Consider the following 26098-nt stretch of genomic DNA (forward strand, 5'->3'; position numbering starts at 1 on the left):
TAGAATACAGTGTTCTTCATTCAGTATATAAACTTTAAAATGTCTTCATATACTTACATTAACTATTGAAAGAGTTTTGCTTAGTACATTGCTTCCTTTTTGTTAGGCTGTGTTTTATCCATGTGCCCACAAGATTCTCCATGCAAAAAAGCCATTCTCATAAGTTTCGTACAACTGTCTGGCACAGTTGTAATAGCCCTTGAGAAAAACCGTCTGTCGTCCTTTTGATGTCTTGGTCCTTGTAATTTTAATTCATTTACCTCCATCTGGAGTAGTGTTCTCACACTTCTTCAAAGCAGGAGATACGAGCAAGTAGCACAAAAAGGCACGTTTTATTTACTTTTTAAACATTCATATTTTCTACTGAAAAATAAATCCATAATATAAAACTAAAAAAATTTTTTACTCAGATAATTCTTATAAAAGAGAGGGAAACTTGAAGTAGGAATAACAACATGCCAGGACAAATTATAGACTGTCAAAGATGAGAAAGTGAGGAAATAGGATATTCTCACAGGTGAGCTGGGCCTAATGTATATGTGAAAAGACAGCATATTCCTATATTATGAATGAGATGGAGAAAAGTGATTAATTGCACTGAACAGATACCTCCTATATTGAAATCCTCAACACATGGCTAGACTAAACATTCCACTTATACTACTTAAAGACCTTGGCTACCACATTTTCTAATACAGGATAGAAAATAGAGGATACATATTAGGAAAAGAACCAGTAAGACAAGACACTATAGAAAGCTGTGTGGTAGACCTCTGGGATGAATACCTAAATAAGATCACAAAATAATGCAATACAGATTTCTTACCATTGTGTTAACAAAAATTTTTAAACATAGGTATATATATGAAATATATTTTTATTATTAATGAGATAAATTCTTTATTATTTCATTATTGGTGACATATAAGATTCCTGTGCTTCATGTACTTGCTATTTTAGTAGTAGTTGGTTCTAAATCTGATCAAAGGAGTCTAAGATCTCCTTTTAAATATTTGCATGCAGCAACTACAAAGTGAGTAGTTGTAGGTTACTAATACAGATGAGTTTTATTGGTGACCCAATACTATAAATGTTTAGAAATAACTTTTGATAAAGATCCAAATAATACAATATCCAGTTATCTACTGATTTACACAGTAGTTCCAATCCTGAAAAAATTAGTGTGTATTGTAACTTTGTAAAAACACTTCATGTTTATATTAAAATAGTTATAATTTAGACTCATGATAATTTAGAACAGTTTTTAAAAATCATTTGGAAGACTCAAAAGGCATAGGATAATTTTTCATTGAGCCAAAATGTCCAGTTTAATGAAGAATGCCTGGTATCCCAGGTCCCTGTGCTCTGAATGCTGGTAAGCCCACCTAATCACTGAAAACTAAAAATGTTTCCATAAATTTTCAAAATATCCCTATATGGTGGTATTGTTTGATATAGAACCACTGACCTTGAGAAGTAGGGCAGAATTACTACACATCAGTTTTTGTCTATTTTGGAAAACTTTTTTTTTTTTTTAATGGCAGGGCTTCATCATTAACTTTGGCAAGTGATTTGTGGAATTTTGGATTATTGGAATGATGAAACATTAATCAGAATTAAGGGAACTGGTATAAGGTTGTCATAAGTTTATAACCATTCCCCCTCCTTCCCAGCTAAAAGATAATTTAAAAATTACTGTCATTCCTTTAAAAAAAGAAAAAGAAGCAAAGTCTACTAACCAAAATGTAAGAAGGAAGGACATACTCTCAGTCTTTAAATTGAAGAAACTTAGTTTTATATTTTTAAATTTTCATATTGCTTTTTTTTTTTTTTAGAAATTTAAATTTATTTATTTATTTAGGCTGTGGTGGGTCTTCGTTTCTGTGCGAGGGCTTTCTCCAGTTGCGGCGAGCGGGGGCCACTCTTCATCGCGGTGCGTGGGCCTCTCACTGTCGCGGCCTCTCCCGTTGCGGAGCACAGGCCCCAGACACGCAGGCTCAGCAGTTGTGGCTCATGGGCCTAGCCACTCCGCGGCATGTGGGATCTTCCCTGACCGGGGCACGAACCCGTGTCCCCTGCATTGGCAGGTGGACTCTTAACCACTGCGCCACCAGGGAAGCCCCTCATATTGCTTTTGACCAGTGAAAATTTCACGTCGGATGAACATCAGTCTGTGTACCAGTATTTGGGCATTTAACATTAGCAAAACGAATCCTTTTTACTGCGCTTTAAGTTTCATCGTGTGTATCTTTACAGGTGAACATTTATCGTCTAGTTACAAAGGGGTCAGTTGAAGAGGATATTCTTGAAAGGGCCAAAAAGAAGATGGTTTTAGATCATCTTGTGATTCAAAGAATGGACACAACTGGGAAGACAGTATTACACACAGGTTCTGCTCCCTCAAGGTAGTTACTTTACTTAAAAAAAAAATTCCTTTTAGAATCATACTATACTCATTTTTCTGAAATGTTACATAGTGTAAACAGGTCATTGAAGTACTATATTTAGTGTTGTTATTTTATTTTTTAAAGCACTGAGCTAATTTCTCGTCAATGGCATACATGCAGTACATGGTTTCACCACTCTAGTTTTGTAATCTTGGGGGAAAACCCTAAGCTTCAAGTTCTTTAGTTTTAAAATAAGTATACTAGTAATGCTTCACTTATCTATGTCATATTAACTGTTGTAAAGGTGACTATGTCAATAATTCATAGAAGTGCTATGTAAATGTTAAATTTGTGACTGTTAGTGTTAAGTATTTTTGTTTTTCCTGATTTTAGTTCTACTCCTTTCAATAAAGAAGAGTTATCAGCCATTTTAAAGTTTGGTGCTGAGGAACTTTTTAAGGAGCCCGAGGGAGAAGAACAAGAGCCCCAGGTAAAACAAACAAAAACAAACTTGTCTCAAAAAGTGTCGTTTTTTAAGCCATACATGTAAAGTATATTTATTTTAAAACATAAAACATATTTAAAATAAAGATTTCTTTCTTATTTTAGGAAATGGATATAGATGAAATCTTGAAGAGGGCTGAAACTCATGAAAATGAACCAGGACCTTTAACTGTAGGAGATGAATTACTTTCTCAGTTCAAGGTAGTTTTCTTTTTTAATTTTTCTTTATAATTATATAAATTGATAAGGGATGATTTTTTTTTTGTCATTTAGTGTTTTATTCATCTTTTCTTTCTTTAAGCAGGATCAGCATGATAATCTAAAAAAATGTTAAAAACATCTTTGTCTTAAAATTTGCTTTGGTGTATAAAAATTTTTCTTTCTTATTCTGACAAACCAGTAGTGACCTGATTTGAAAGGGACCAAATCATTTATGAACAGTTACATTTTCATGACTGAAGACTTTAGCTAATCTTTATTGGAGCAGTTTTTGACATCAGATTAATTTAAGCATTATCACATTATCCTCTAGTTCTGTTATTAGTAATAATTTTGTTGATAAGCAAGGCAAAAGAGAATCATTCCTGGAAGAGAATTCTTAGAAGTCATTTGGTTTGATCTACTTTGACCTCATGAAGAAATAAACTTAGCTTAGCAGTCATATTTGGTTTAACCCATAGTCATATTCATTATCCTGAGGCTATTTAAGTTATATTATCTTATTCTGGTATGCCTCTTCCTGCCTGCTAAAAAAGAAAAATATAATTTAAGGATGAGTTCTTCTTTAATCTTATTCTGCTAAAATTCTGGAATTTATCAGGTTGCCAACTTTTCAAATATGGATGAGGATGACATTGAGTTGGAACCTGAAAGAAATTCAAAGAATTGGGAAGAAATCATTCCTGAAGATCAAAGAAGACGATTAGAAGAGGAAGAAAGACAAAAGGAACTTGAAGAAATTTATATGCTCCCCAGAATGAGAAACTGTGCAAAACAGGTGACTTTCTAATTTAAAAGATATTTCTGTATTGTAAGAGTATTTACATATGGACTGTCTTTTTTGTTTAGAGAAATATTGATTCTTAGCTTTTTTTTTTTTCCCTAGTAATGAATTCATCTGATTTAATAATGCCTGTCTCATAAAATGAGTTGGAAAGTGTTCCCTCCTCTTCTATTTTTGTGAAGAGTTTGTGTAGGATAAGTTATTATTTTCTCGTTAAATGTTTGGCAGTGTTAGGGAAACTATCTAGGCCTTTAAGTGTCTAAAGGTGTAAACTTGGATCATTAAATCAAGACTTTCCTTTTCTAATATTAGCATTTAATGCTGCAGGTTTCCCACTAAGCACTACCTTTTCTAAATCTCCTAAATTTTGATTTTTGTCGTGTTCTCATTTTCATTTATTTCAAAATATTTTCCGATATCTTTTGTGACTTCCTTTGTGACCCATAGGGTTTTGTTAGAAGTGTGTTTAATTTTCAAATATTTGGGAGATTTGTCAAGTATCTTTGCTATTGATTTCTAGTTTAATTCTTTTATGGTCAGAGAGCATACCTTGTGTGATTTGAAGTTTTAGAAATTTGTTGGTGTTTATTTTATGGCCCAAATGAACAAAATGGTAGATTTTTAAATAATGGTAGCAGCGCCATGCCAAGCTATATTGGGTCCTGTGGCAAAAGGAAAAACTTTAATGTTAGAGCTCTTTGCGTTAACTTCTGTTTTTAGACTACTGTTGCATTACAAGATTATTTGTCCTGATTACTGAATTTTTTGGTATCTCCTTAAATTTTGAGTCTGAGGGAAATGAGGAACCCACCCTACCCTAATCCTTGCCTTGCTAGTTTTTTGTTTTCTTTTTCTTTTCCTACAACTGTATTAGGTCTTCTTCTGTGTCCTTGGTTCAGTAGGTGAGAAGGGTCTGGCCAGGCTTTCTGCCTGTCCCCTCAAAGGTGACTACTCTCTTTCTCTAGGCCTTCACCATGAAGGAAAGTTTTCTGTAATCTCCAGCCCTGTTTCCAGTCTGTCTCATGAGCAGCTGGTGGAGGTTTGTGGAGAAGCGCCTGAGAGTGGGTACAGGTTCTCCCTGTGTCTTTGGTTCCCAGGGATCCTCTGCTCTCATGGTAGCTCACACTCAGTCTTTAGCAAATATTAGCTAACTTTCCTCTTTCCTGCTTGAATGGTACTTGATGTCTGCCATTCATGCTCTTCACAAGTGAGCCAGTGTCCAAGTTCCATCTCTTCTTTTTTTTTTTTTTTTAATTTTTATTTATTATTTATTTATTATGTTTATTTTTGGCTGTATCAGGTCTTCGTTTCTGTGTGAGGGCTTTCTCCAGTTGCGGCGAGTGGGGGCCACTCTACATCGCGGTGCGCGGGCCTCTCACTATCGCGGCCTCTCTTGTTGCGGAGCACAGGCTCCAGACGCTCAGGCTCAGTAGTTGTGGCTCACAGGCCCAGTTGCTCCATGGCATGTGGGATCTTCCCAGACCAGGGCTCGAACCCGTGTCCCCTGCATTGGCAGGCAGATTCTCAACCACTGCGCCACCAGGGAAGCCCTCCATCTCTTCTTATAATCTGCTTTATTTCCTTATATTTTAGACTACTAGATTGCCTTGTGATTTTGATGTGTGTAATAAAAGTTATTATTTTGTAGATTAGATTTGTTGTTAGAGCGGGAGCAGCCTACCAACTTTTATATCCCAGGCAGAAATGGAGCCAAGTAATTTGTGTTTGGCCTGAGAGTAATTGTATGTGTAGTTTCTTGTTTGTGTTTATTTCTGCAAACCCCTTAGTGGTTTCTTTTTATAGTGCAAGGGAAGGACAGCATTATATTAGATCTAGTGAAAGGATGGGAGAAGGTTAGAACAAATAAGAACTAAATACCATCATTGACTTTCAATTAGCTTTCAGCATATTAGGGATTCAGAATATGTATTGAGGCTTTGGAAGAACTCCAAAGACTTGCAGGAAAAATGTCTGTCCACTCAGAGATATCATAGTAATAATATTATTACAGTATATAGTATACATAATTCTAGTATTTTTTTAATACATATCATTTGCCAGGTTTAATTGGAGTCATTAATTTGGGACTTGCTTTCTTCCTTTTGGCAGTATATAATGAATGTTAGTCATTCTACAAAATTTTTAATGGCTTCTCAGCTTTCTGTTGTATAGATTATTTGATCTTTTTTTGATGAACATTTAGATTGTTTGCAATGTTTTTTTTAAATTTTTATGATAAAAATGACTTGACCAGTGTTCCTTTACATTTCTGATATCAAGAAAAATGCCTAGTAGGGATGTTGCTGGGTCAGCAGAATGGTAAATTTTAAGACGTTTGATACAATATTGCCACATTGCCCTCTGTCCCAGTTTAAATACACACCAGAGCTGTTTGACTGTTATTCTATACCAGTACCAGTCTTGGCTATTATTGCTTAGTTAGTATTGGTCTAGTTGATGGATTAAAGAACTACATTGCACTGTAACTTTAATTCACATTTTAAGAAATATACCAATGAGGTTGTATAATTCTGTGTTTATGTTATTTGATTGCTTTTTAATAACCTTTCATATATTTTTACAAAAGGATAATGGGTATTTTCCTGCTGATTTATGAGAATGTTTTAAGTGTTAAGGCTGTTAATAACTTTGTCATTAATGTGCTATATTTTTTCTGTTTTGTTTGCTTTTTAATTTTGTTTATGTAATATTTTTGATACATATTTGTTAATTTTGTCAATGTTTTATAATGTTTTCTTCGCCCTTAACATAGAAGCCTGCTTTACCTAAACTTGGGCAAAATTTTATTTTCAAATTCCAGATTAGTTTCAATGGAAGTGAAGGGAGGCGCAGTAGAAGTAGGAGATACTCTGGATCTGATAGTGATTCAGTCTCAGAAAGGAAAAGGCCAAAGAAACGTGGAAGACCACGAACTATCCCTCGGGAAAATATTAAAGGATTTAGTGATGCAGAAATTCGGCGGTAAGATGACATAAGACCATTTTTACTTCAACTTGCTTTTAGTAGGGGGTGAAATTAAAACAAATTCCATAAATTTTAAAGATTAAGATGAAAGTTTTAGAGGAGGCAAATATATGATAATTGTGTAGGGATTGGGTGGTTCTGCTTTTGATTGTTCTTTATAACTATGGGTAAAAAATGAGTTTGCCATTAATCTTTGCTGTGTTACTTATTTATTGGTACTCTATTTAGACAGCTAAATTATTTTGGTTTTATTAATGTGGTTCAGAATAGTGGCCCTTTTGAATAATGAATGTATATTTCAGTACATTAGATTATTTATTAAAAATTCTGACTGTATTTATGACTCCCAACATTACTCTTTACGTGGGAGTAATTTACTTCCATATTTTTCTAGTTTTTTTACACTGAGGTGATTGGTTTTTTGAAACTAACCATGTTAAAAGTGTTTCTGATATGTCCAAATAGGAGTTGAGGTAAGATTGGCCAGGCAGGATAAATTGTAGTTTTCTTTCAAAATATGTTTGTTCATATATACAGATTTATTTAAGGGGAATGGGATAGCAGCTTACTTTGTTTATGTAATATTTTTGCATATGAAATTTGTGAAAGGTTGTTTGTTGTTGTATTTTGAGAGTTTGTTGTTTCTTTCAAGCCATTGTAACTCTTTTCTTCTAAATCATAGACCTGACTGATAAAGTTCTTCCTCATTTTTTTCTACCAGAAAACTAAATATATTGTTAGATTTTGTTTAGGGTACTTTTGTGACCACCTGATTTGCTGGACTTTCTGTCTCTAGTTGAAGAGGCATTTCAACTTCTACTTTTCCTGGATATTTTCCCCCATCCATCAACCACTTGGGTAGCTTTGTTCTTAACTAGTATTTATTTTTCCATTGTTGGTATAATACCATACATCTGAATTAAAGCTATACTCAGTAAACTTTTATCTACACTTGAAATGTGAGGAGGTGTAATATGATTGATAATTCTGGAGACACTTCCTCTGGTAGCCTTGAACCTTTTTTGTCTTGTGAAAAAAATAATTTCTAAAATAAAATTTAGCTTCTGTTTTATTTATATTGGTTTCTAAACATCATCCTGGGTGTTAAAAAATATATCTTGTCTTACGTGGTTTATCTTAATGTTTTGATTCTAGCATAGTTTATTCATTTTTGTTAGTAACAGTGCCTTGAATTAATTTTTATACTAACAAGTATTATTTCTATATATTTATATCTATTTTTTAACGAATAGTGAAGCCCACATTTAAACCAAACAATTAATTTCTGTTAGGTTTATCAAGAGTTACAAGAAATTTGGTGGCCCTCTGGAAAGGTAAATACATCTGTCATTCTCAGTAGAATTATAGAATGTATCACATGCTGTCAGCTTTATTTGTACTATTGTTAAATTTGCTGTAAAAGGTTTTTACAAAGTTAACCTGTAGAAAGCAAATTTCAGATAGATTTTTGAAAGCTTTTTGTACTATCCTTAATCCTTTCTAGTCTCTAAAGTTTTACCTACAAATGAAGTTTTCTATAAAATACATGGCCTGTAAAACATTTGCATTTTTATAATTGTAAGCTACTTTTCAAATGCTTTTTCTTACTTTTTCATCACAAGCTTATAAAATAGCAGATTCATCCATAGAGAAGCTAAGTTGCTAACCTAGCCTCTGACTTAAAGACCAATTTTGTTTAACAGTTATTCTCAATAACTGCTATAACCACTATGTTAATTATAGAGTGGCAGAGACTCAAATTGGTTTAATTCTATTTTTCTCCCCAAAACTCCATCTTAAAATAGAGATATTTTCAGTTTTATTTTGGGATGACTTGCATGAAGTTACAATGAAATACTTACATAATTATTTTAGATGATGAAAAAAATGTTTTGAACATTTATTCATATTTTCTCAGTGTATAGTAATAAAAAAATTATAGAACTTTACTCTTATAATATCTGTCTTAAATGGCTCCATTTTATTCTGCATATTTACCTGAAAATTGTATTATTTTATTACAGATTAGATGCAATTGCTCGAGATGCTGAATTAGTTGATAAGTCAGAGACAGACCTCAGACGACTAGGAGAATTGGTACATAATGGTTGCATTAAAGCTTTAAAGGACAATTCTTCAGGAACAGAACGAACAGGTAATACTAAAATGAACGTGATTTAAAGAGAGGTAAATGGAATTTTCAAAATATGCTTTTATTGAGTTAGTTAGGTATTATATCTTAAGTTCCCTATTCATTAGTCTTAAAAGATGCTTTATAAAACAAAGCAAGGCCATTTCTGGGTAATAGAAAATGGGCGGCAGAATTGTATTATTGAAGGCAGTAGAATCCATCTGCCTGGTATATTTTCTGGCTGGGAGGTAACATCAGGAATTATTGTTAGTTGTACTATATTTTTAGTATAGATGAGATATTATAAGTGTACACATGTGATAATGGTTTTAGCATAGGTACTTCATTATACTTATTTTGTAATTCATCTATCTAAATAAAAATAGATTCAGTAATTAGATGTACTGAAAAAAATCATACTGGAACTCTTATTTAGAAAGGCTGACATATTAATAGATTGATGTATCTTATGCATTTGCTAAAGTACATGAAATGCTTTTTGTGAATCTTTGTGTGCTATATTATAATCAGTAGTATGTACTGAAAAATCTCGAGTGAAATTTAGGTTTGCCAGCAAGCCTCCCCTTAACACAAATAAGTAATACTTAAAAATATAGGTAAATAAGTAATAGTACTTATTTATATAAGTAATAACATATTTTGCTTTGTGTTTCGTAGTATATATTTTATACTTTTTAATATCCTTTTTCAAATAAATTAAGGTGGTAGACTTGGAAAAGTAAAGGGTCCAACGTTCCGAATATCAGGAGTACAGGTGAATGCCAAGCTAGTCATCTCCCATGAAGAAGAATTAATACCGTTGCACAAATCCATTCCTTCAGATCCAGAAGAAAGAAAGCAGTGAGTTGTTTACTTTTTCCATTGTAAAATATTTGTTGTTATTCAATAATTTGGATATGAATGTATGTTAAAAATGTTTTTTATGCCATTGGCCAATTTGAATAAAATGTTTTTAAAAATAAAATAAAGCATAGTATTTTGAAGTTGTAATGACTCATATATGTTTTTCAAAATAATTTTTAATAAGGCAATTATAACTTGACAGTGGCTGTTAACTTTAATGATAGGTATATCATCCCATGCCACACGAAGGCAGCTCATTTTGATATAGACTGGGGCAAAGAAGATGATTCCAATTTGTTAATTGGTATCTACGAATACGGATATGGAAGCTGGGAAATGATTAAAATGGATCCTGACCTCAGTCTGACACACAAGGTACTTAAATATTTCTTGATTCTGTTGACCACTGATGTTAAATTGAATTTTTTGCCTTTAAATTATGTTAGAAATAAACTCAGCTGGGAGTCAGGAAACCATGGCTCTAGTTAGCTGTGTGACCTTGGCTTCTTTGGAATCTGGTTTTCATGAAGGGATTGAATTTAAATGATCTCTAGATTCTGCTTTACCTCTGAAATTACATTTTTGTTATTAAGGCATAGGTATATTTTTCTTCATAGTATCAGGTTAAAAGTAAACCTGTCTGTCATTCAGTCATTATATTATTCAAGAGCAAAAAAGGATTGTTTTTTATGTGTGTGTGTTTATATATTTTTTTTAAATAACAAACAATGTTTAGGAGTTTTGGTGATTTGATGCCACCACACTAGTTATGATCATTTCTTTGCCTAGAATGGAAAACATTGGAAGCATTGCCCTATGCTTATCATTTATCTTTTTATATTTTACTTCTTCATGGACAAATGGGAACCTTCAGATATTTGTCATTTGCTACTGTGAAACAAAATTAGTTTATGTTTTCATTATAAAAGTTTCCTCACAGTACATGCTTTGGGTCATCTTCTACATGAACGATACTTTTTTTTTTTTAATTAATTTTTTATTTTTGGCTGTGTTGGTTCTTTGTTGCTGCACGCGGGCTTTCTCTAGTTGCAGCGAGTGGGCGCTACTCTTCGTTGTGGTGCGCGGGCTTCTCATTGTGGTGGCTTCTCTTGTTGCAGAGCACGGGCTCTAGGCACACGGGCTTCAGTCGTTGTGGCATGCAGGCTGTAGAGCGCAGGCTCAATAGTTGCGGCGCACGGGCTTAGTTGCTCTGCAGCATGTGGGATCTTCCTGGACCAGGGATCGAACCTATGTCCCCTGCACTGGCAGGCAGATTTTTAACCACTGCACCACCCTGGAAGTCCTGATAGATGATACTTTATATTCTAGGAATTTTTGTATACTTTATACTTAAAATATACTGTTGAGAAGGAAGGAAATCTAAGAATACTATGATGTTTAATAACACTGAATGCCAATACACCATTACAAATTTGAAAGAAATTTCTAACCTCATACTGTGTAGTCTCATTTTGAATAGAGGGATATTTTTCTCGTGTATTTAGAATTCATTCCCAGAGAAATTGAATCTTTGTGGCATAGCTATAAAAAATGTATTTTGCATTCTAAGCTGTTTATTCCTACAGATTTTAAGAGTTGTAACTTGTTAGTGAATTATACATATTTTTTAAATGAGTAAGCCTTTTTTAAACAATGATTATTATTTCTCATGTTATTTATTAAGACAAGATGAAAAAATTAATTGCTTTTCAGATTCTTCCAGATGATCCTGATAAAAAACCACAAGCAAAACAGTTACAGACACGTGCGGACTACCTCATCAAATTACTTAGTAAAGATCTTGCAAGAAAAGAAGCTCAGAGGCTTTCTGGTGCAGTAAGTTAACATATGCTTAAGAGCAGTTTACTTTTGAATAAGATAAATCTAGTTTTCTGATCACCCTAGGCACCTGTGGTTAGCATGGGCTCATCAGTATGTTTATCTGTAATTTAGCTTTATTTGAATATGGTAATATTTTGCCTTAAATGATCTCAGCATTCATGTTAAAACTCTAGTGAGTCCTATCTTTCAGAATGGGATCTGTTTTTTCCTGGTATTTAGAGAGAGAGTGGGAGCAACTTTTGGAGTGGATTGGAGTGCTTTTTGAGAGGACAGGCTTCCATTATTGTTTCATTTGGCGACATTGGGCAGCTTAAGGAATAGCATTAAAGATCACCAAGCTTATTTATGAGGGCGTTTCACAAAAGAAGGAAAAAGACACTAAAAGAGAGGTGATTGGAAACTAAAGCAACCCTTGAAAGTTTACCTGTGACCACAGTGTCAATAACTACCTATGTACTATTAAAAATAATTTCTAAGGCTATCTCTGGTGACATTGGATTTAGTTGAAAATAATAATAATTTAGGAAGGTGAACAACCCTCCTATTTCTCTCTACTCTTTTTTTTAAGAAATAATTACAGTTGGTTAGCATTTATTCACATTAATTTGTACTTGATTCATTAAGTTATATCACTTTTGTTGATAATAACTTTCTAAGATTGGTGTAGCTTAGTGCCAGCAGATTAAGGATTGGGTTGGAGTGTGTGTTCTTTAGCTTTATAGATGTGGTATTTAAGATTTTTTTTTAATGGAATCTGTGGGGTTGGTTAGAATAAAAATAATTATTTTTAGGGAGGTTCAAAAAGGAGGAAAGTAAGAGCTAAGAAGAATAAAGCAATGAAGTCTATAAAAATGAAAGAGGAAATAAAGAGCGATTCTTCTCCCCTGCCCTCAGAAAAGTCTGATGAAGATGATGATAAGGTAAGAATGTGTTTTAGAAAAGCAACCTGTTATATAGAAAGGGGACATGGCATATTTGAAGTTTGAAGTAAGGCTTGAAATTTTACTTTTAGATACTGAAGTTCTTTTTCATAGTTTGTTATGTAGTCTCATTTACAGAATAGAATTCTACCCATCCAATAGATTATATTTCACTAGAGGGATAGAGCAAAGGTCCTTCCTTTTCAAACATTTGCCATTTAAAGACATTCTGTCTCCTTTAATTTTGTTACGAATTTTGAATGGGATTGGCTTACCTTAATTTTTATAGGAAGGTAAATATTGCATGTATCATTACTAATGGGATTCTGAATTACTTCTCTCAGAATCCACATACACGCAATCCATAGTCATGCAAAGAAAAGAAATTAGTCTTTGTCGAGATTTGGTTAGTAATACATTGGCCATACTTGCACTTTTCAGGATGAGATCACTTCTGTGAAACATCCAAATAAAAAAGTTAAAACAGAAAGAGACAGTGAAGAAAAACCTGAGCCAGATGTTTGTATAAAGAAGGAACCAGAAGAAAAGAGGGAAGCGAAAGAAAAGGAAAATAAAAGAGAACTTAAAAGGGAGATAAAAGAAAAAGAGGATAAGAAAGATATAAAGGAAAAAGATTTTAAAGAGAAAAGAGAAAACAAAGTAAAAGAAGCTATACAGAAAGAAAAAGACATAAAGGAAGAAAAGGTATGCAAATCATAATATAAAATTTAGAAAGTGACACAACAGGATATTTACAGTTTAGGAGAATAAATTGCCTGTCAGCCCAATTAGTCTCAATAACTGAGTTCTTTAAAAATGCATATGGGTATCTAGTAGAGGAGAACAGGTTTGAATCCTTTTTTAGATGCCTTACCTAAAAGGAATGTTACAGAATAGCTTTATTTTTGGTTTCCCCAAATAAAATGGGGGAAAGATAAAATAGATAAGAATGTTAAATGTGAGTAAACTTTATAGAATAAAATGAGACCATAGTTCTTCTGGAAGTGTTAATCATTTTTGCCTTTGTTGTTGTTATGTTTTTGTTTTATTTTCTCTTTTTCATCAGTTGAGTGAATCCAAGTCTGATAGCAAGGAAAGATCTAAGAAATCTTCAGTGTCGGATGCTCCAGTTCATATCACTGCAAGTGGTGAACCAGTTCCCATATCTGAAGAATCTGAAGAGCTAGATCAGAAGACATTCAGCATAGTAAGTAGTAAAGTTTCTGGTTATTAGGAATAATTCATATAACATTTTATTTAATTTATATTCATCTTTTAAAACTTTAACTTTAGAAATATGTTTGAATTTGATAGCATTGCAGTTCAAGTTGACAAAAGCAATAGATTTAAATTTTGAAAGGTATCCTAAATTTAGAATCAACCTAGAAAAACTTCTTCATAAATTAAAGATTTTAAGAAGAGGTATTTAGGGAATAAACTTTTTTTCCTCCAACTTTAGAATTTTAAACTTTTCAATTCCTGAGCCTATTATCCATATAACAGTGCTTTTTATCTACAGTGAAGGACCCTTCTTTTCTAATCTTTTACAGACCAGTGTTTTTAGAAAATAAAATAAAAATGAAAATAGGAAATAAAGAATATAAAATATAAACCCCGGTGTTGTATTACTAGATTCAGTAGGTATAAATTTGCACTGTCAAACTGATATAAAGGTTTCTAAAATTTCTGTACCTATCCTGCTTTGGACTAACACAGGTTCATAGACCATACTTTGAGTAACACTGGTCTAAAATATACTGGTTTTACATGCTACCATGCTTTTATATTCATCGAAGTCAGGGAGAATCTATCTTGGCCTTTCTCCAAAGGGTTTATTTGCTGTATATATTTAGGAACCCAAATAATCTTATGGGTGTAATCTTAAGTCAGTTTTATCACTGATACTAATCAAATGCTATACTTGAAAGATGGAAATTTTCACCTTCTAAAATTATATTTGTGTTTGACCTACTACGTCCTTTTAGATCCCCAGCTCACCTTCATGTCCCATTTTCTCCTGCTGTGTACTCTGACTAGATGATACTAAGACTGAGAACGCATTTATTCATTTCCTGCTGATTCCATTACATGCCCTAATACAGTTCCAGATATGCTCTTTAAATAACATAGTTCCTACCACAGTTTTCTTGTCCTCCTCACTTTTGGCTGTTTACAGCCCTCTAATCTCTGAGAATATTGGGGACATTCCCAGGTAAGCTGTTTCAGCTCCTGTCTTCCATCTTACTTACTTGAATGAACATATATCTTATCTCTTGACTTTCATTTTTATCTTTTCTCCAGGTTCACATGTTGTGATTCCTTAGCAACTTTTAAGGCTAACCTTTCTATTTATGGCCTAGATCTTAATCTAGCCTCTCTATCCATTTTCTATTGGTTTTTTGTTTTGTTTTGGTTTTTTTACCCCCTCTGTATTGGGTGGGAATGGGTGATGGTGTGATTTTGCTTTTCTGAGGTGAAAACACTGAACTCTTCTGAACTGCTTCCCCTACACTATCTGCTCCATTACTGAGGTAGGTGAAATTGCACCTCTTGCCTCTTCTTTGCCCACATTTCCTCCTTAGCCATCTGACTTGTTCATATAACCAGTGAAATGGAAAGTTTCCTTTTGTGCCCAGTGCATGAATTTCTTCTTCATTAACCTTCATAAACGATTTAAAATCTCTTGTATTATGGAAAGGAATAATGGAATAGTTTTAAACATGGACTCCAGAGCCAGATTTTCTGAGCTTGTATGATTAAGATTTTCTTGGTATATACATTTTATTGTATTCGGGAATAGATCTGATTATTAAGAAATTCACTGGTCTTAGTCTTCATTTTTCTTGACATCTTTGCCTCATTTAGCATCTCTTGATTTTCTTATGTCTTATTGATCTGTCTTCCTAGATAGCAGTATAATTTAGCAGTCAAGAAAGTGTTTGAGGTCAAAACTGGGTTTCACAGATGTCATTTCATTCTAAGCTTCAATTTCTTTTTCTATAAAATAGAGTGAATGGTATTGCAAAGGTCTGTTGTCAGAATCAAATTTAAAACAACGAACACACAGCCTCTGGTACCTAATAAGTGCTTTATAAATATTAGTTATCATTGCTCCAGTTCCCATCTTCAGGCCTTGACCTTAGCATAGATTTTAGTATCAATTCCTCTCTTTTTCCTCCACTCACATTCAGTCAATGAGTAAATCATATTGGCTCTAACACACTGGTTCAAGCCACAGCCATCTCTTTCCTAGATTGTTTCAATAGCTTCATAGCTGTTCTCACTGCTTTCACCCTTCCCATCTCACTCTATGCCCTTTTCGTACCCCGGTTTCTACTCCACACAGCAACCCAGACTGACAATAACTGTTACAGGGATAACAAAGTCACCCCATGTTACTTTGCTGTTTAAAACCCTTGAATGGCTTTCCCTCTCATTCAGGATAAAAGATTCATAACAATAGTCTAAAAGATACAGCATCTGGTTTACTCCCATCATCTCCTGCTGTTTGCCTGACTCACTTGGTTCCAGCGACACTGGAACTCATACTGTTCCCTTGAACATGTCAGACAAGTTGTAGGACATTTTTACTTGCTCTTCCCTCTGCTTGAAATGGCTTACTCCATCGTTTTCTTTAGATACCTGCTCAAGCATCACCCTTCTCTGAAATCTTAAGTAAGGTAGAAAGCTCCATGTTCTTTCTTGCTTTATTTATTTTTTTATCATGGTTGTCACCATCTTAAACACTATGTCTTGTTTATTTATTGGCTGTATTCTCCTACTAGACTACAGGTTCCATAAAAGCAGGGTCTCCGTTTTATTTACTGCTCTGTTTTCTGGGTCTAGAACAATGCCTAGAATATAGTACGTATTCAGCCTACATATGCTGAGTAAATAATTTTCTAGCAGAATATAAACTAGAAAATTGAACAAGAAACAAAATGTAGAGAACAAATATGAGTAACACTAAAAATTAGAAAGGAAATTAAAAATTTCCCTTTTTTAAAAAAACATTAGGCTTGGCTGAGTTCTAATTTTAACTAAAGAATAAATGATTCCAGTGTTATTTAAATTATTCCTGACAAAAGATGGAAAGTTTCCCAACTGATTTGGAGAAACAGGTCAATAAAACAGAATAAAGTACTCATAAACAAATTCGCACATATAATATAGACACTTAATTGATAATAAGAAAGGCCCTTCACAGCAGTGATGTAAGGATTTCTTTTTTCAAATAAATGGTGGCATTGGGTCAAGTAAATATATTGTCTGTAGTTGATCCATCCTTGCATTCCCCAAGCTAACCCAACTTGCTACTCATGGATATAATTACTATAAAGTTGTTTTTGCATTTGTATACAATAAAATTTATCTGCAGTTTGCTTTTTTAGTAATATTTTAATTCCGGTTTTGGTATAAGGTTAACAGTTTTTATTACACAAATTGGACTTTACTGAATGGTACAGTTTGGGTGTGTTGTCCTTTTACTAGCATGCTAGTGCTGTGTAGGCCAAGGAAGAGGTTGGTTTCCATCAACTACCCCCACGTCCCTGACTGCCCAGATATGATGGAAGCAAAATTCATCATTAGCTACTTTGGCCCCAAGAATAGACAGGTTATACTTGTAGCTATATTGATGTTAATAGCTTTGCCACTATATTATATAAAGATTATTATTTATGTATTTATATATAAAAATAGCTTTGCCAATATATTACATAAAGATCTTTTTTTACATTTTTTTCTATATTATAGTCAATACATAATATTAAGTTATACTCTGAAATATTTTCTTTTAATGTTCTTTAAGTCTGTTTAGAATGGTGTTCTACAGTGTAAAAAGTAACCATTTTTATAAAAAGTAAGTAAAATCCAAGGCTTTTACTTAGGCAGAGATCAATGATAATGGAAAGCCTTGCTTTCTGAATAAAGTCTGAAGGAAAAATGCTTGATGTTTAAGAGCTGTGAGGTGAGATTTAATGCTCATTTCAGCATTAGACAATGCTATCTTTACTCAGGTAAGTAAGTATCATTGAAAGAAGTAGATCTTTGTTGAATTCATGGTTTTAATACATGTATTTGTGTTCTTATTTTCCTGTTTTAAAGTGTAAAGAAAGAATGAGGCCTGTCAAAGCAGCTTTGAAGCAACTTGATAGGCCCGAGAAAGGCCTTTCAGAAAGAGAACAACTGGAACATACTAGACAGTGCTTAATAAAAATTGGAGACCATATCACGGAATGCCTGAAAGAGTATACAAATCCTGAACAAATCAAGCAGTGGAGAAAGTAAGTGATGTATTTTTCAGGAAGTGTTAAATTTGTAATTTTGTAACCATCTATTTGTCTCTTGTATTTCAATTTTTTTTCTACTTCTGAAGTTTAGGTAACAAAAAGTTTAAAAAGGTAACCTGAGGATGATTGCTTTCACTTTTTCCTTTAACTTTAAAGCTTTTTATAAATAAGCGATTACTTAATTGTGCATCATGATAAACCACAGGTGGCATCTCTGCCTTTAAATAAATAGTGAAAGGCATTTCATTAAAATTCAGATTGCATTTTATTTTTAAAAATCTCCACAATTTATCAAATTATTCTCAGTAATATCTTCAGAGGTTGGTGTACCAATTTGTTAGATAAATTTAGCAATTCATCTTCTAAGTATCACTGTAAAGCCTTGCAAAACTCAATGTCCTCAAGCAATGTAAAATGCAGACTTCTGTTTTCCTCTTCATCTTAGAAGTGGCAGCAATTTGATTGATTTTAAAATTACAGTTGATTTTAAAATTATAAATCTGAACTGCTATAATATATACTAATCACTTAATGATTACCAAATCCAGGACACTGTTAAGCCAGACGACTAGACAGGATAGGAAAAAAATAAAATGAGCATAAACCAGTCATAGACATCTGTTTATTAGCCTTTTGATTTCTTTGCTACATGTAGTGCAGCTACATATCAAAACAAAAAACTTTAATGACACAATTCTGGAGGAGGCATGATGATTACACAAAAGTTAAAAAAAAATTTTCTATCCTTGTCCCTTTTCTTCTTAAACTCAACCAGGACCCCCATTTTAGAAAGAGGAGATAGAAGTTGATCGTGATCACTAGGCTTTTGAAAACAAGTGAAACTGAGCTCATGTCTAAAGAAAGTGCAGCCATTCACAGACATGAAGAAGAGCCTAAAGTCATGTGCCTATAATGACATGGAATGGTCACTGGAGTTGGCATTACAAGACATGCATGCTTAGTTCCATCCTGGCTAATTTTTGGCTTTGTGACCTTAAACAGTTACTACCAATATCTATGAGCCCCCCAGTATTATCATCTGTAAAATGATAAGGCACTGCATATTTTTCAGTTATTGAAGGATAATGATAAGATATATTATGCAGAATGAGAGGCAATAATTCTCAAGTACTATTCATAGTGTCTAGTTGAATCTTTTATTTATGGTTGGAATATATATACACCGGAGCTTAATGCTTTCCTTAAATACCGTAAAATAGAATTACTCCATCCTTCTTAAGCTCTTATCAACTCATACAGGGACCCCTAAAGTACAGAACCACAGGACATGAATACAGTAGAGTTTAATTATATATACTAGGATTAAATGAGAATATAGCGGAATTCCTCTATCTTTTTATATTTAAGATCCAAAGTTAAATAAATGTTCTCTGTCAGTGGCTCCCGGACATATTCTTGATTGTTGCTTGTCTGTGATAAAATTAGGGAAAAAAAGGAAATGCAGTGACTTATTTTTAAAGCTAAATTTAGTTAATTTAAAGGATTATATTAAAGTTGTTTTCTACTTTTTAGTGTAAAGGAGCTTATATTCTCTCTGACAAAACTTAATTGTGTACTACATACCAGTTTTTAAACCTTAATATAATTAGAGTTTAGATTTTTGAGGTTGTGAAGAAGGCAGAATATCTATTTTACCTGCTTTCTAGATTAGAAATAAGCAGCATCTCGTTGAAATCACATGTCGACTAATACAACTGGATGTTATTTCAGGTTTAGGTTGTTATTAGGAAATGGGGGAGGGGGGGTAAAAAACCTTTAAAAGAAGAGAGACCAAATAGCCAGGAGACATTTTTCTTTGTGTTCGCCCTTACCTCCCAAGGTTGTATTCCTCTTTTTACCCAGCTAGGCAAATTAGCTTTTGTTTTTCTTCCATTTAGCTCTCATCTACCTTGATTTCATATTCCTTGGTACTTATTCCTGCTGCCACTGTCTCTGGTTATACCAGATTCCTTTAACTGGGAGAGGCGAACAGAAAGACCCCAGTTGAAAAATATTTCAAAAGCAAATTCGTTTTTGCTCTGGTCTGAGTGCTGTCTTAGGGAAAGATTGGGGAAAAATGTAGAAGCAAGGGAGAGTCCCTTGTGTTAAGGTTGAACTTCTGACCACCCTGCCCTACTCCACTCCACCCCACAGAACACAGCTACAGTTACTGATTCTACAAAAGGAAGGAAGATCAAGACCTTACCTGTAATTTTAAAGATAGGGACTTCACCCATAATTATACAGCAGTTGATGTTAAGCAAACTTTTACAGTAACCATAATTATCTGCTTTATTTCTTGCTTATAGATGTTTATATATAAATATTTTGGCCAAATGAATAGTTGGTGAGGAAATGCAACACTAGTTTTTATTTAAAAATCACTTACAATCAAGTGATAACCATAATAATGTGTATTTGTGTTTCATTTGTATATCAAAGTACTTTCATATGCTTCATTCTAATTGATCCTTTTAAAAATGCTGTATTTAGGAAATCTTAATAGTTAATACTTCCATTTTTAGAGAAGAAAAAAATGGACTCAGATGAACAGCTTTGTAGCGCTGGGACTGGGGTATGGCCAAGGAGGCGCACAGGGCATGAACTTTAACAACAACGCTAGTTCCAGGTCTGGAGTTTTGCCCAAGATCACACGATTGAGCAGGTCATATAATTAGGACCAGAATCTAATTTCAACTAGATTTTTTCTAGGGAAAAAGTATTCTTAAAAAGAAACTTAATTACTAACAAAAACACAGTTTATTAATTCCTACTTCTACTCTTTTGAGTTAACTGTAGAATGTAGATAGTCTAGAGATAGTCTATAAATTCATTTAAAGGCGATGAATTTTCTCAGCTGCTGTGGATTTCACTTCATTCAGTTATCATTTAATTTTTTCTAAGTTTGCTTATAAATTTTATTTCAAGGTTAATGTCATACCTATAGTGAAAGTTTTAATATCTTCTGGTGACCACTGCCCTAACACAGTATTCTTAACAATTTAAAGACATGCTGATTCTTTTTAGCCTTTTGTTGCAGTAACAAAATGAAAACCAGATTATACTCATTTATCTTTAATAAATAACTCAAGTATTTTATAAATTAATAGAGCCCCTTGAACATTAGTCATAATTTTAATTTCATTTGTTTTTAAACAGGACCAAATTTGCATTTTACTTTATTTTTATTAAAATATAGTTGACTTACACTATTAATTTCAGGTATATAACATAGTGATTTGTAAATATACAGAGTTGTTATATTTATTGACTATATTCCCTGTGCTGTACGTTACATCACTGACTTATTTATTTTCTTACTGGTAGTTTGTACCTCTTAATCCCCTTTACCTATTTTGCCCATGCACCTACGCACCTTCCCTCTGGCAAGCACTAGTTTGTTCTCTGTATCCGTGAGTCTGTTTCTGTTTGTTACATGTTCATTTGTTTTGTTTTTTTAGATTCCACGTATAAGTGAAATATATAGTATTTGTCTTTGTCTGACGTATTTCATTTAGCATAATACCCTCTGGGTCCATCCATGTTGTTGCAAATGGCGAGATTTTATTCTTTTTTTATAGCAGTGTAGTATTTGTGTGTGTGTGTGTGTGTGTGTGAGAGAGAGTGTTCCACTTCTTTATCCATTCATCTATGGTTGGACACTTAGGTTGCTTCCGTGTCTTGGCTATTGTAAAAATAATGCTACAGTGAACATGGGGGTGCATATATCTTTCCGAATTAGTGTTTTTATTTCCTTCAGAAAAGTACGGAGGAGTGGAATTGCTGGATCATATGGTAGCTCTATTTTTAATTTCTTGAGGAACCTCCATGCTGTTTTCCATAATGGCTGCACCAATTTACATTTCCAGCAACAGTGCATGAGGGCTCCATGTCCTCCACATCCTGGTCAACACTTGTTTTTCCTTTTTTATGATAGCCATTCTGACAGGTGTGAAGTGATATATCTCATTTTGGTTCTGATTTGCATTTCCCTTACGTTGAGCATCTTTTCATGTGCCTCTCAGCCATCTGTATGTCTTCTTTAGAAAAATACCTACTCAGGTCCTCTGCCCATTTTTAATCAGTGTTTTGATACTTTAATTTTTAAATAAGCTGTTCTAATTTAATGTCAAACATCAATGGATAATAATAGGATTTGGCTAATTAAGTTAGATATAAATTACAGAGATTTTACTATATTTAGTATTGAAGTTGTTGAATGATTTAATTTTCCCAGCTGCTATCTGATAAACTTTTATCAAATTTGTTGAAAGAATTATCTTTCATGACTCGGTATCAGCTATTTTTTCATTCTTTCGTTTCATTGATAATTGATTACCGAGAGTAGTATAATCTAAAGAGCGTTTCAAAAGAAAAAACTAAATAATATTGACTCCAGTTAATGATATGCATGCTGAAGTATTTAGGGGGGAGATATACTAATACCTATAATTTTTCTTTGAAATATATCAAACAAAAACTAGAGGGATTGACAGAGGGATGGACATATGGAATCATATGTGATAAAGCAAGCACAGTAAAATGCTAATAAGAGAATCTAGGTATTAGGTATATGGGTGATCATTGTAAAGTTCTTTTATCTTTGATGTATGAAAATTTTCATGATGTTGAAAATTAAGAAACAAAATAGTCTATGCATATGTATTATGAAAATGTCCCATTACTTTAAAATAGCCTGCTAATATTAGTCTTTATAACTTGATATGCCTGTTAATATGCCATAATTTATTTAAATAGCCCAATTTTACAGGCTTATATGAAGTATCACTATAGAAGCAAATTTTGAGAGTATTACACACACATATGCACATTAAATATAAGGGTTTGGGTGACTGCTCTTTAAACTGCAGTACAATTTTATAGTCTAGTTTTTGTAAAATTATAGATCAAAATATTGATGAGGAATAGGTATCATCATATACACAGTTAAGCAAAGAGCTGTCACAAACTAAGTTAATTATAAATGGTAATTTATAATTAATAAAACAAAAAGAAAGGAAAGAAAACACTTGAGAAAGCCACAACTGTCTTAACAACACTGGCAAGAATTCTTTTAGAAAATCACCAGATATCCATCTCTGTATGCACATATGCTGGGATAATTTTGCAGTTATTGTATGACTCACAGATTTCTGATTTACAAAATTTACTAACACTTAGGAGTTTACTAGCAAGCAGCTCTTCACACATATCGATGTCCAAAATCAAAAGGCTGGGAATTACTCATCTTAGTGGAAAGAGAATTAGGAGCCAGAGCCCTGCCTTCTAGCCTTACCTAGCTGTATGAGTTTAGGCAAGTCACTTAGCCTCATTACCCCATTTGTTCGTTTATTTTAAAAACTGTCTGCTACATTGACTGTGCCTACCTAAAGGCTGGTTATTTGTGGAATTAAGTAATAGAAAAGATCTTTGAAAATATAAAAACTGTATAAAGTACCTAGCCAGACACAGGTTAGGTACTTTATACAGTTATCTCATTCAAGCCTTTGTAACAATGTATGTTTTGTAGTCATAGGCAATTGATGCTTGGTATTTGAGAGAAATATGTCTCAGCTGTTCAGAAATCCCCAAATTGGGACTTCCTGGTGGTCCAGTGGTAAAGAATCTGCCTTACAATGCAGGGGACGCAGGTTCGATCCCTGGTCAGGGAACTAAGATCCCATGTGCTGCGGGGCAGCTAAGCCCGCGTGCCACAACTACTGAGCTCGCGCACCTCAAGTAGACAGCCTGCGGGCCGCAAACTACAGCGCCCACGCGCTCTGGAACCCGCGCACCACAACTACAGAGCCCATGCACCCTGGAGCCTGCACACCACAACTAGAGAAGAGAAAACCCACACGTCGCAACGAAAGATCCCACGTGCCGCAACTAAGACCTGACGCAGCCATAAATAAATAAATAAATCTTTTTAAAAAATCCCCCAATTAAGTGCTTCTGTATAACTTTATTTCTCCCATAAAAAAGAATGAGAATAGTTATTTTCTAGCTAAGAATTTTTGCTTCCTTAGGCCTTCTTTCTTCAATTAATATCCTGAGAGATGGCTTTCTTTTGGGAAGTCATTATTCACACACACAGAGTTTTATTATTTTTTAAAAATCACTTAAAATCTATTGCTTGACTCAGCAAAGATGTTGATGTTGGGTAGTCCACTAAACCTCCATCATTGGCTAATTAGTAATTTCTTTCCTCTGTTTATATAAGCAAGATTCAAAATCTTTAACATACCTACTGTAAAGCTAGTGGTTCAAGAAAAAATTGTAAATATATGAAGCTGTTACTTTTTCAGTGATGGCAGATAGACTTCAACTCAAGTGTCACTGGTTATTAGTGGCTCTGAGGAAGCTGTGTTGAGAAGGATTCAGAGACTGCATCTGAATTTATCATGAAGGAGTACCATGATCAGTTACTGATCCCAGCCTTGGGAATGGGAAGAGAGACCTAAAGATACAATACTGTCCTTGGTTTATAGTGTCTGATCATGTTACTCTCATGACAATTACATCACAATTATAAAATGACAGTTGCTTTTTAATGCATTATTCAGGACCTTTCGTTCACAGGCTTAATCCATATTATCTGATGGTATCTTTACTCAAACTATTAACATAGTTTATTCCTTTTGTATCTAATCTGAACCACAATATGAGTCCCTTCCTGATTTGTAAGTTTATTTCCCTTTGGTTTCAAATTAGGATTGATTACTACTTTTCAAATCCAAAGATTGTAAAATGAAGGAATTTGAAAGAGAAGTAAAAGTTAACAGTGTCCAGTTTTATTTGGAATCTTATCCATATATGAAGTTTAAAAAAAAATGCTAGAAATAATCTCTTGAGACCGTGTTCCATAGAGGGCTAAGATGTGTATATTTCTGTGTAGAGGGAAGGGATTTCATTAAAAAGCTAAACATTTTCCACCAGACTAATTTGCCTTTTCTTCTTCTAGAAACCTGTGGATTTTTGTATCTAAGTTTACTGAGTTTGATGCAAGAAAATTACATAAATTATATAAGCATGCTATTAAAAAACGGCAGGAATCTCAGGTAAATTAATGCATCATTTTTTCTTTATGTTATTGAAACATTTTTCCTTACAGAAGAATTCAGTTAATAAATGTAGAAGGAATGAAGGAAATAGAAAATCTCACAATAAAAATTGTTGCAGGTAAGATCCTCCAAGGGAAGCTAAAATTAGTGGGCAAGAAAACAAGCAAGATATTGGCATAGTCTAAAAGTATCTCCTCCAAGATGTTTATTGATTACAAAGAGAAAAATAATAGCTCTGTAGAGGAGAAACCTGCCTCACACCACCTTAAACAAGCAATCAAAGTTAATGTCACCAGTAATAAGACATATTGACATCATGAAGCCCCTGCATTGTGTACTGAAAAAGGTACATCACTTCTGTGGAATTCCTGGCAAAAAAGCATCACTTCAATCCAATCATGAGAAAATATCAGATAAACCCCAATTGAGAAATACTCTATAAAATAGCTGTCTAGTATTCAAAAGTATCAAGGTCATGGAAGACAAGAAAAACCTAAAGAGCTGTCCCAGTTTGGAGGAAACTAAGAAGACATGAAAACTGAGTGTAATGGAGTACCAGATTGGATTCTGGAGGAAAAGGATCTCATTGGAAAAATGTGAAATCTGAATAAAGTCTGTAGTTCAGTTAATAGTACTATACCAGTATTAATTACTTAGTTTTGATCATTATACCATGGTTATATAAGATATTAACAGTAGGAGAAGCTGGTAAAAAGCATATGGGGACCCTCAGTACTATTTTTGCAGCTTTTCTGTAAGTCTAAAATTATTTCAAAGTCAAACTTTTTAAAAAGTCATGGGACAAATAGTTTATGCTTTTAAAAAATATCTGCAAATATTACATTTATACATTCTAATATCTTGAGAACTTCTTTTAGCATAAGGATTTTCTGTATCCTGTTTTTTATAAGGGTGTTTGAAGCCACTTAAAAGATTCTTACACATGTGCATTTATTTTAGCAAAATAATGACCAGAACAGCAACTTGAATACTCAAGTGATTAGAAATCCAGGTAAGTAAGTCTTGCTAATTGTTTTGGAAAGTAAATTTTAAAATTGGGGGGGTTTTTTGGTGGGGTTTTAGATGATATATACCCATGTTATTATA

The 26098-nt window shown here is 33.5% G+C and overlaps 2 protein-coding genes across 10 annotated transcripts in view; one reads left to right on the top strand and one right to left on the bottom strand.

Annotated features, from left to right (window-relative positions):
• The window catches only part of CHD1 (chromodomain helicase DNA binding protein 1), a 77298-nt gene that overhangs the window by 46205 nt on the left and 4995 nt on the right, over nucleotides 1–26098 (top strand). For 2 of the 8 annotated variants that reach the window (XM_082457985.1, XM_082457981.1), the window contains exons 20-35: nucleotides 2257–2405; nucleotides 2781–2877; nucleotides 2997–3092; nucleotides 3712–3888; nucleotides 6716–6876; nucleotides 8172–8213; nucleotides 8904–9034; nucleotides 9733–9871; nucleotides 10099–10249; nucleotides 11588–11710; nucleotides 12508–12636; nucleotides 13078–13341; nucleotides 13703–13843; nucleotides 17743–17921; nucleotides 24892–24988; nucleotides 25952–26003. In XM_082457985.1, the coding sequence (XP_082314111.1) occupies nucleotides 2257–2405; nucleotides 2781–2877; nucleotides 2997–3092; nucleotides 3712–3888; nucleotides 6716–6876; nucleotides 8172–8213; nucleotides 8904–9034; nucleotides 9733–9871; nucleotides 10099–10249; nucleotides 11588–11710; nucleotides 12508–12636; nucleotides 13078–13341; nucleotides 13703–13843; nucleotides 17743–17921; nucleotides 24892–24988; nucleotides 25952–26003 (2128 nt within the window). The remainder of the gene's footprint in view (nucleotides 1–2256; nucleotides 2406–2780; nucleotides 2878–2996; nucleotides 3093–3711; nucleotides 3889–6715; nucleotides 6877–8171; nucleotides 8214–8903; nucleotides 9035–9732; nucleotides 9872–10098; nucleotides 10250–11587; nucleotides 11711–12507; nucleotides 12637–13077; nucleotides 13342–13702; nucleotides 13844–17742; nucleotides 17922–24891; nucleotides 24989–25951; nucleotides 26004–26098) is intronic. The other 6 variants (XM_082457988.1, XM_082457987.1, XM_082457986.1 and 3 more) reach the window with 5 other exon arrangements.
• The window catches only part of RGMB (repulsive guidance molecule BMP co-receptor b), a 99603-nt gene continuing 76698 nt past the window's right edge, over nucleotides 3194–26098 (bottom strand). The window contains exon 7 of one of the 2 annotated variants that reach the window (XM_082458166.1): nucleotides 3194–3210. The gene's annotated coding sequence lies outside the window, so the exon portion shown is untranslated. Of the gene's footprint in view, nucleotides 3211–19191; nucleotides 19359–26098 lie in introns of those variants that run through there. The other variant, XM_082458167.1, reaches the window with a different exon arrangement.

This window comes from Balaenoptera physalus (genome assembly GCF_965194825.1).
Source record: "Balaenoptera physalus genome assembly, chromosome: 3".
Taxonomy (NCBI): Eukaryota; Metazoa; Chordata; class Mammalia; order Artiodactyla; family Balaenopteridae; genus Balaenoptera; species Balaenoptera physalus.